We start from the raw sequence: 11635 nt of genomic DNA, 5'->3' as shown, positions 1-11635 counted from the left end.
AAATGTCATATTTTATTCAGAACATGTTTAAAGCTAAAATAATTATGACATCTGAATGGAAATGGTTTCTGAGAAATAACAAGTGGCAGAAGCCTTAAAGGTTGTTCTTTTAAGCTAAACCTTTTCTTCACCTTATTACCCGGTTAGGTTTAGGATGAGGGAAAAAGGAGTATCCAAACCTAAAAAACCTACATGCACTTTAAAGGACATGGAAAGAAGAAATTGTTCTGTGTAAATCTACAACTAATAATATAGATATAGATAATATAAATATGGAAATAAAAATACTTCTAGTTGTACCGTACTTAAAGTGCAGGTGTAGACAGACAATGGAACACACATTCTAAGTACTTTCGTGCCACCTGTGAAAACAATTTGCAAGCTTTCTAGTACAGGCATAACAGTCGGGTACTACTTTTCTCCATTGCAGTACCAGAAATACAGTTTGGCCCATACTGCAATTAGATAGTGAATTGGATAGTAAAGGAACAGCAACTTACTGGTAATATCAGTAGCCACCACTCCAAGCTTGCTCCCATGATAGACTATAATTTTAATACAAATAAGAAAACTAAATGTGAGATTGTAGTCCATCAACAGAGTGAGCTTGGAGTTGTGGCTACTTTACAACACACACAGGAACCATGAGGAACAAAGGTATCCACCCTCCGGAAGGAAGGATAGTGTACCAATTCATAGATGATTTGAGGATCTGCAGCCAAGGGATACACAAACAAGATACATTTTTGTTAGAGTACTTAAATTCATTTTTAATATTTAATTTCTGAGTTCAGTGTTTCTTTATTTTATAGAAAATAATTTAGTTCTATGCAGAAGGCAGAATCACTGCTAATTGCCATAACCAATGTTTAAAAACAAAAAAACTGAATAAATAGTGTAAAAATATATTGAACTCAGCATATAGTGGGAGATCCCTTAGACGGAACAGCAGAAGGAACATAAACACGTGAATATGGTAAAATCTTTACGATAATGCAGTGAAGAATGGAAGAACAGGGATTTCAGCCAGCAAGATATTGCATGTTACTATGATTTCATGTTACTCATGATAAAGTAAACAGAGCCTTACAAAACTCTAACTTTTGCCACTAAATGACCTCGTCTGCTACTGCATTATTGATAGAAACTTATGGCAGATGTTTGCCAGTGGCAAAAGTAGCCAGCAAATACTGCCATTGCTTTTTTTTTTCAGCTACTCGTTATTTAGGCACTCAGCAATTTAAAGGGAAAATATACTACACGATTTGAGTCAGATTTGTAAGGCTTGCCTGAAAATGGTGTTCCATGTTATTTACCTGGTGTACTCTATTTTTTAGGTTGGTATTTCATTTTAACATTTGTTGTATTAAGGATATCCCACCGATAGATTGTTTTCAGACAGTCCCATCAGACTAAAAGACTTGTAGTAAGAAAAACGAATAGTGAAGCACAATCACTGCGCTTCGTTACTAAGAAAAAAGCCCAGCAAGTATATAAAAAACTAAATATGGCTGCCTGCCATATTTAGTTAGTATGGCTACTAACTGTATGTTAGTATACATTCACAATCTATAAATAGAAAGATTTTTCTAAACAACATACAGTGAAAGGTTTATTCACATTAAGCTGACCCAATTTACCTGTTTTAAAAAACTTGAAAAGAAAATCAATGCCCTTTAAAATGAACCTGTTACACATGAAGCAAGATTACAATGTTGTAGAGTGGATTGAAGCAATGTAAGATTAGTGTTTGATCATAACACATTATGCATTATAATGCGCATTACTGTCATGTACAGTAGTATGGTATGGTGAGTTTTCATCGTTGCCTGTATTTTATTGTAATATCATTTGTAGTCATGATGATTTTGAAAAGTATATACGTGTTTTAGATTAAAGCAGAACTGGCAGTAAAATTCAAGGTCCGCTTAATATAATAGGGCCCCTCCAGCATTAATAACAGTAGCATTACTGTAAAAAAAAAAAAAACACTGGGGAAAAAAGTTAACAAATATTAATCCCAGGAAATGCTGAGCAACCAAATGCTTGTGAGATAGCACCCCAACAAAGTTTAGGAGCGTCTTTTCACAAGATTTCAGGCACTCAACATTTCCTTAGAATCTTGCCTAGGCTCTGCGGGTAAGCATATTTAATTATTTTCTCCCTAAAGGTGTTATGTGTTTACACTAATGCTAGTATTAATCAAGGGGAAGAAGGCCTCCATTAATATGCAGACCATGCATTTTTACTGCAAGGCCCCCTTTGAAAGTAAATATTTTCCGGTTGTGTTGTTTAGGTTTTAGATTAAATTGAGTTGTCACAGTTAATTCTCTTTCTTTGAAGCTGTCATTTTTCAGTCCCAGTAAAATCATACAGCAATCACCTGTGTGAAAAACAAGAAAGTTGAAGTGGGAAAACATAAAACTTACGCCTTCTGCTTATATTTGAGGGTCATTTACTAAAAATGTATGAGCCTGTATTTGAGTAGAAGAGAGTAGAATGAGAGGTGAACTGTGGTTCTTCTTCAATATTCAGTTGGCAGCAGCAAGATGACCTAGCTTTATTGGTTAACTGCAGCAGAGAAACCTCTGGTCATCAGGTTGGCTGTATAGTCATACAGGGCCGAGTAAACCTTAGGACTTGATGGACATAAAAACAAATACTTAAGCAGATAAGACACCTCTTTTATATTTATATCAATTTTAAATGTAGTTGTTTGTCTGGAGTTCAGCTTTAAACACACTATGTGCTTGTCGCCCAACAAATTCATCCACCAGCCACAAAGGGACCTCGCTTATATGCAACGAAAACCACTTCATTCAGGGTGGCCACACCTCATCAGGTTGGGGAACTTCACTGATCAGTTATTCTGAAAACAAAAACCAGAGAGCGCCTTCCCTTGTGTAGTTACACTTCATTAATATAAAACAGAAGTAAAAACATACTCACAAATGTAGTGATTGGAGAACCTTTTTTCAAAAATCCATCTCAGTAGTCATCAGTTGTAGCTGTAATCCTCTTGGTAACCTGCTGAAAAAACGTGTATCAATCTCCAGCTGCAGGAGTGCCAATCGCATAATACACTCAGCCCTAGGGTATTGTGTTCCCGGGGCTACACCCCCTTCTTCAGAGCCACTATGTGCTTGGTCCCAGATACTCTTGTGAACATACCAGTGCTTCCAATACATATACAGTACTGATCTGGTGTGACCAACAACATTTGTCCTGGGGCACAAATGAGGCTGATGAGTTTTAGGTGACAGTATTTATTTACCCCTGCTAGGATATCCCACCACCCTGTAAAAATTTAGTTCAACAAAGCCGAATTTTACATTAAACATCTCCTTACATCTGTTACAACAAGTATCAACAATGATTTGCTTACCAAGCTGTTCTGGAAAACCATTGTTGCCCAAGGCTGTCCATAGACGTGAGTTTTAAATCTCTTGGTCCAGCCATTTTAGGTCAGATCAAGTAACAATCTCATATCTGTTCATGAAGCAGATGCTTACTTGCCAACCACTCTCTAGGGAAGAATCAATTGCATGGGTAAGAATAAAACCCTTTATGATGACTGTTCCATTCTAAGATAAGAGGTTCTGGAGTAACCTGCCTACCCTGGCCACTAGCTCTTTTCAGAGCCATACACAGGAATGCATGCCCAAACCTAGTCATCCTGTTTGTATGGACACCCAAAGATTAGGTGTATGAGAACTTGTGACTTACCTCACAGTTCTATAGGTACCTTAATTGTCTGTGGCTACACAGATAACATCATTTCTAAAAATCATCCTCTTAATGAGCAGCAAATAGGAGCACTAGGTATGGTCTGACATTTGTCTTCCCAGAAAAAGAAAGTCATAAAAAACTTTCTAATGGCTTATGCCCACAAGTTCTGGAATAACGAGGACAGCGGTGTGAGTTCTGTCAGTTACTGTGTCACAAGTTCATTTCATCCCCGAACAGCACACAGCAAAGCAATCACTTTGCTGACCAAATGGGTAAATACACTTTTCTATCCAGGCTTACACTTTCACTCAGTGCTTGCATACTAAGTGCCAGATAACACCAAAGGGTGTAGGGTATATGACTGCATAGAAGTGAATAAGCATGTACTATACTTTTTGACTAAATAATCAATGTATGTGAAATCAGAGAGAAAACTTCTGGTCCTGTTTTCTTTTACTTTATTGTCTGTTCCTAGAGCATACACCACCAGGATAAAATGTCCCCTTTAGCATATTACTTCCCAAGTAGTCTCTAATCTGCTCTGGATTTAACATTGTGTCTAGTTTCTTGTTGCATATACAGTAAGTGAGTTATACCAGGGAAAACAATGGACACATTACACTAAACATTTTCTTCAGCCTATGAAAGTACTTACAAAATGATGTGAATAGATGGAAGTTGGTTCTGGAGAAGGTGCCATGATACTTCCATAATAACAATTTTCGATTGAATTAATAAATATGTTAGATGGGTATTGGTTCTGAAGAAGGTGCCATGGTACTTCCAAAGTAAGAAGCATTTTGTTAGAGAGTAAAATTGGTGACTAAACATAAAGTAGCTTTATTGTTGATTTCACACATATATTCATGTCTGAAATTTAAATAGCTGTTCCAGAACTTAAAAAAACACAAATTGTGATGTTAAAAAAATCATAAGACTTGCAGCAAGAGCCTGCAGTGCATGCAGTAGTATTGGTAAGTGTTAAAGAACATAGAATCGCTGTTCTATGGAGTTCCCCAGTAACCTAGAAAGTGAAGAACTCAGAAGGAGTTAAACCTCCTTTAAACTTTTTTTTTTCAGTGAAAAGTCTGCCAGGAATATCACATCCAGACATAATGATAAAACAGCACTGACAAGGGTGGGGGTGGGGGGGGGACAAAGCTCTTAGCCAGCTGAGGACGTCTGGAAGAAGTGAGGGGCCCTAAGGCATAGCCAGGGGCTCTGAATTAAGCCAAACGCTTGAACAGGAAATGCCAAACCTGGATATCATTATTTCTGAAAAAAAAATCAAAAGCCGTGTCTTTTTTCTCATTAAAATGTATACACAAATGTTTCCATGGCAATGATTGTTTATAGATGATGATGATTAATGGTACTTATGTTGCCAATGAAAGGGTAGGCGTAGTTTAGGAAATCCTTTAACCTTTTACCATGCTTTACGGACAGCAGACCTGGAAAATGTCACAGGTTAAGATTCTATAGAGAAAAGTTATGAAATGTACAATACAGAATGCAAAATTTTCCCTCTGAGGTTAAACTGGATTTTTACATTTTATGTGACAGTTCATCAAACAAAAAGTAATCACAGTTCATTGATTGTAATATCTAAAATATGTATTTTTGGGTGAGTGCAAAAGAGTGTTTCTGTGACAGCAGTAGTGCAGTTGGTATTGTCAATACCAGTATACAGCATCTGGCAGGTAATAGAGAAAGTTGTTTTTCTTTTTTGGTAATACACTAGCGATTTGCTAGATGTTTAAAATCTCAAATGTACTGTATTTGCTTTGTTTTTATTGCTCTCGTGTTGAGATATTTTTCAGCATTATTGGCTTGCCCTTGTTTATTAGCTTCTGCTGAATAATACCTGTCCCAAAGCAACCAATCAGATGAAAGCCTACTCTGAAAAATGGTTAGAATCTAATTTGTGACTAATGAGAATCTAATGAGCAAGAAAGGCAGTGCTTTTTTGGTACTTGTTGATACACAACGCAGTGACCACTATTTACTAAAGGAGTAAAATGTAATTTTCATTTTTACTTTGCAAAGTGAATTTTCACTTATTTGAGCGATCAAGGTCATAGTTAAAAAATTCACTTTGCAAAGAATACCCAATCATATAGAAGAAAAAACAGGATTTTTACTTGCAAATGATTGGATAGTTGGAGTCAGCATAACTTCAAGTGGATTCTTCATTATAGTTAAGTCAGTAGACAGTTGTGGCAATTTGCAGGTTAGTGAAACAGATAAAATCATTACAAGGACTTTTTCATTTGATACTTTGGATTTTAAAGGCTTTGTACAGAAGCTGAAATAGTGTGTGTTCTGAAAGCTTCACAGGAGACACTGTTGAAATGAAGTGATGCAAAGAAAGAATTGGCGAGCTTGGAAGTTTTTCTAATTGTTCTCTTTGGTTACTGTTTTACGACAGAGGAACACCTTGGTAACCCATTCATAGATATGCCCAAATCCACAACCCTTTTCATGAATTGTCCACAATAATCAATTTGTGATCAAGAAGGATTGCTCATTAAGGAGCAACCAAATTGTTTAAAACCCAACTATTTGATTTTAGTTTTTCGAAACTACTTTGTATAATAACAATTGCCAATTTCTCCAACCTAAAAAAAGCACGATTTTTCATGCTTTTTTACGTTATTTTTGTTGATATCCTCCATCCTTTTTCTACCACTTCCTGTCTACATACACATGCTCTAGTATCATCCACAAATTATATCTCTGGATAGGTCTATTGAGTGTGACATACACAGTGTGGACACTGGTAGGCTCAATCAGGGGCGTATGTGACAGGGTGACATTACCAGAGCACAATTGGAGCACATTTATTGTGCATGAGAAGGGACCTTCATGTTGGGATTACCAGATATTCATTTAATCATTTAGAAAAAGCTACAGGTTTAAAAATGTTGAAAATAATTTTTAAAATCACATTCAAGCAGAACTAAACATGCATTATGTTGTGCGTATCCTGTAGACTCCTATATGTACTTCCTGTTGACATGTGCCCGCCCCAGCAGTGGGTGAACATTACATTTTTACTGTAGTTATTACATCAGAATGTGGTAGTTCACTGTACATTAGCACGGGTGCATGTGAGCATGCAGGAAAGCTGATGTGAAGAGGGTTTCCTGATCTGGAGGGGGGCTTTTGATGTGAAAGGGTGCAATTCTAATGTGAATGGTGGGTAGGGAGGGAACAAAAAGATGAGGACTTCCCTTAAAATCTATACAAGGCCCCTACCTAGTACAAGGATCTGGAATGGATTTTTGGGGGACCACACATCTCTTTTAAAAATTTTATATTTACATTTTATAGACTGGAGTGCATCAAGATTTTGCAGATTTTTAAGGGGTGCCATGACTATAAACATGTTAAGAAATGTTGGTTGAGAGTGGCATAGCCAGTCTTTCTGATCTACTTTTAAACTCATGAGATACTTTTTTCATTTTCTGCTGCAGTAAACATGGCACTTTGTGCCCCATCCCTGTCCCAAAACAATGAAGGTGTTTCAGGAATTTCCTAAACTGTTTTAAATCTAGCAGCTGTAACATCAGAGAGGGTTTTATTCCTATGTCCATTTAAAGTGGAACTAAAGTCTGCTGTACTTACCTCTCCTTTAGCAATTTGATGTCCCCAAGCTTCTTCATTTTATGCAAAAGCATACTATTTACAGCTCGCAGTAGGCTAATGAAAATTATTTTTACTTTTTAAAGTTGTTACCATGATGTTTACTTCCTATTGCATACGTATAGTTATAGTATAGTGGTAACTTTGCAGAATGAATGAGGACTCTCCATGCTTGATCAGCAATAGACAAGCTATTTCAATGTTGCAAAATACAAGTGCGCTAAACCAGTCTGCTTTTAGAGTGGAAAATTTTCAGAATTCACAGTGTTATTACATTTCTGAAGTTTGAAGTGAAACAATCATATAAGAGCTAATGGTTTAAAAGCAGAAAAGAGAAGACATGCCAGTTATTCATACCACTGTTAGCAATCAGGGAAGAGAAGACCAGGCACGATTTATATTTAAATATTGGGCACCTGATTTGGAATGAATATGTGACATGGGTCCAGCTGGCCGTCTAATGACTTTCTTGGTTTGGGTGTACTAATTTATAATTGCTGTAGGCTTTTTGCAGTCCACTGTAAGTTCATGTTTGCAGTCAGGGAGGCTGTACACAATACGTTTATTGATACACAAATGGCACAGTTCTCTGAAGTCAGTGGCACTGGGCTTTCTCAGATATTCCTTGCTTAGCTAAGAGTCCTTCCAGCTGCCAAGCTCATTTAAGTTTAATTGAGGTGAAGGAAGTAATGCTGTGCAATGTTGGCACCGTGTGAGACTTCTACTGTATCCAGGCTTATTGGTTTGTTTTTGCTTCTTCTTTCCGAGTAGGAAAAAGAGAAGAAGTACATGCTACCTTTGGACAACCTGAAGGTTCGAGATGTGGAAAAAAGCTTCATGTCCAGCAAACACATCTTTGCGCTGTTCAACACTGAGCAAAGGTAGGATGAAAAGAAGAACAAAAACTAAAATATGTATTTGTTACTAGATCTCATCTTTATATCCAAGAGATGTATCTTAAAGGAAAATGCTAGGTTTAGCCCAATTTTCCCTAGGTGACAAAAATATTTTACGTTAAGATTCTCCCTTATCCCTATGGTTTGTCACAGATCATGCTGATATTAAATTGGCCAATATACCGGTAAAATATGTATTTGTTACTAGATCTCATCTTTATATCCATGAGATGTATCTTAAAGGAAAATGCTAGGTTTAGCCCAATTTTCCCTAGGTGACAAAACTTGTCACAGATCATGCTGATATTAAATTGGCCAATATAAAATAAAAAATATATTAAATTGGCCAATATAAAATTAAAAATATATTAATTTGGCTAATATAAAATGCCAAATAAATCTGTTACCTAAAAAGAAGACTGTAAATACATAGCTTTCCTGCTGCCCACGCCGCTCCATTGCTGAGGAATCTTCTTCTAACACCTGGAGTGAAATAGACGCTACCCCTAGTGCCAATCTCCTGTGTCCCTCCCAGTGGTCATTGGTTCCTCCCACTGACCTCCACAACACTACAGGGCACAGCAGTAATGTGGAGGACAGGGAGGAGAAAACAGTGAGCATTGTTAGGGACCCAAGAGATTGACACTACTGGAAGTGTCAAATTCCCACCAGAATTTGGAAGAGGATTCCTCAGCAGTGGAGCAGTGTGAGGAGGGCTATGTAATTACAGTCTTTTTCCAGTGAACAGATTTATTTAGAATTCTATATTAATGACAGGGTTGACATAACTACCACGTTGCATTGGTTCAGTAATTGTTAGTTATGTGCACGTTCTGAGGAAGGCATAAAGGTTAGAGCAGTGTTTCTCAGCCTTTTTTTGAGTTATGAGACACTTTTAAACAAAGCTTGAGGCACCCCAGTATAAGGCACAGTTCACACTTTACCACACATCGCGTTTGTGTGCACTTTGACGCATGTCAGCCCATTCACTCCAATGGGCTGCTGCACACGTGCCAAACACAGCGAAGAAGCTCTTGCAGATTTGAGCTGCAAGCTTCACGTGCTTTTGGACCACACATTTGTGCACATTTGACATGTGTTAACACAAAGGCAAAAATGCATATGGCTACGTTTGGGGGTGCCATTAACAAGTACACTACTGCACTACTTTTTTCAGCCTCACTGCAACACATGGTAATGCGGTACAGTGCGTTGCGGCGCATTTGAGCAGCTTGCAGGTGGAGGGGCATTTGGGGCAGTAGCGTGTGGTAATTTCAAAGAACCGTGTGATTACCATACCACAGTGGTGTGAATGGGAACTGAATGTGAAGAAAAGAAAACACACAATGTGGGGCCCCAAAGTCTCATGTCCTCAGTTGCTATGATCCTGTTGGGCAGCTTTCACAGGGTAGTAGCTTGTGTTGCAGGGCCAGGGGAGAGGCAGCAAAGTATGCTGTGCAGGCTGCCTGATGGCATTCAACAATGTCATTGGTTGCTAGGGAGCCGCTCACAGGGCACCCGCTTGATTCTCAGCAACCGATCGCAAAACCGGTCGTTAAAGATGCTGTCGGTGGCCACAGTTTAAGATTTTGATACTGTAAGTGGGCAGGGAAGGGGAGAAATGACACTGTGCTTGATCCACATTGTTTGTACACTTTGGACATTTTTGTTTCATTTTGTCACGGCACCCCTGATGATCTCAGGCAGCACACAACTGTGTTGCAGCACCCCAGTTGAGAAACACTGAATTAGATGAATACATGCTCTGCAAAAGTTATTACAGACCAACAAAAAACAGTAAAAATGTAACATAATTGTCAGTAATTAGGTCCTATGCAGCCAACCCCTACATGATTCAGGACAATAACAACTCTTTTTTTAATACAATATTAAAGCTAAACTCCAGCCAGACAACAAAATGCACACATGAAATACATATATGGGAGCTGTTTTACCTTCCAAAGGATTTATATGTCTATGCATCCAGTCCTGAGATTTACACAGTCCTGCCACACAGCACGGTCTTGTCTGGCAATTAAGTAACCCTGATAGGTGGTGTCACTCCCCCAGCCTGTGACTAGACAGAAAAGAAAAAGCAACACACTGATGAGATCATCTCTTAGGGGTCTATTCACTAAGCTGCCGTAGGCAGCCGAGTTAATGACCGACCTAAAGCGAAGTGAGCCGAACGCTGTTCGCGCTATTCACTTCAGGCTGGTACGGCTGAAATCAGCCGTACATTGGGTGGCTTCGGGTCGGCCAAACATGCTCAGCATGTTCGGCCGACCCAAAGTGCAGGAGGAGTTCGACTTAGCCGATCCAACATCTGGATCGGCTAAGCCGAACCTCCGGTAGGCTACTCGCTGCTGTGCGGTCTATTCCTATAGATGCCGAACAGCACCCGCCCTCTGCTGATGGACCTGATGGAGAACTGCAGCAGAGGGCGGGTGCAATGCTAGTTTACTATTGGCTATTGCAAATTGAAATAGCCAATAGGAATCTAGCAATGCATTCCTATGGGCAAAATTTATTTTTATTTTTTTCTATTCTGACACAGCTCCGTGTCAGAATAAAGAAAAAAAAAGAAACAGCAGTGTTTCTCTCCTGGGCAGCCGGGAGCGGGAGACTCCCGGAGCGCCCGGGAGAGTTTGCTGTCTGGAGATAAGTGTAATTTACACTGCATGTAATTTAGCGACTGCATTAATATGCTCACACTTGGAGACTCGTATAGATAGAGTTAGGACCACACTTTGCAGAGGTGCCTTGGCGCGGTGGTGTGGCTTCTACATATTTTTTGCCAAATGTTTGTGCAACTAAAACCTCTGTTTTTAACGCATACTGTTGACAGGGTAATTTGTTTTGTTGCAGGCTAGCTGGCAGGTGTGCTGGGGATTTTTTGTGTTTTGTCCCACAAAAAGAGAGGAATTAAATGTATGTACACCAACGCTAGAAGTCTGGCAAATAAAATAGAGGAGCTTGAAATTAGGTTAATTGAAGAGGACTTCGACATAGTGGGTATAGCGGAAACCTGGCTGGACAGCACGCATGACTGGGCTACTAATATAGAGGGGTATAACCTGTTTAGGAGGGACAGATGGGGGATATGATTTCCATGTACAAAATGTTTAATGGTGGTAGCAACATTAGCGATAAACTGTTTAAAATTAACTCCGTTACAAAAACTAGAGGCCATCACCTAAAATTGATGGAAAAAAAATTCCAGCACAAGGGGCGAAGGGGGTTCTTCACAGTAAGATCAGTTAGGGTCTGGAACTCACTGCCACAGGCGGTGATTTCAGCAAATAATGTGGAATTGTTCAAGAAACTTTTGGACGATTTCTTAAGGGACCGTAATATACAGGGGT

General features: G+C 38.8%; 1 protein-coding gene across 1 annotated transcript in view; it reads left to right on the top strand.

Moving 5' to 3' along the window:
- DNM3 (dynamin 3) overlaps window positions 1-11635 on the top strand; it is a 212304-nt gene that overhangs the window by 97188 nt on the left and 103481 nt on the right. Inside the window, exon 17 of the mRNA XM_018566844.1 lies at window positions 8146-8255. Within this exon, the coding sequence (XP_018422346.1) occupies window positions 8146-8255 (110 nt within the window). The remainder of the gene's footprint in view (window positions 1-8145; window positions 8256-11635) is intronic.

Source organism: Nanorana parkeri, unplaced genomic scaffold (assembly GCF_000935625.1).
Source record: "Nanorana parkeri isolate BGI_ZX_2015 unplaced genomic scaffold, ASM93562v1 scaffold982, whole genome shotgun sequence".
Taxonomy (NCBI): domain Eukaryota; kingdom Metazoa; phylum Chordata; class Amphibia; order Anura; family Dicroglossidae; genus Nanorana; species Nanorana parkeri.
This window is presented reverse-complemented; position numbering and strand designations above follow the sequence as displayed.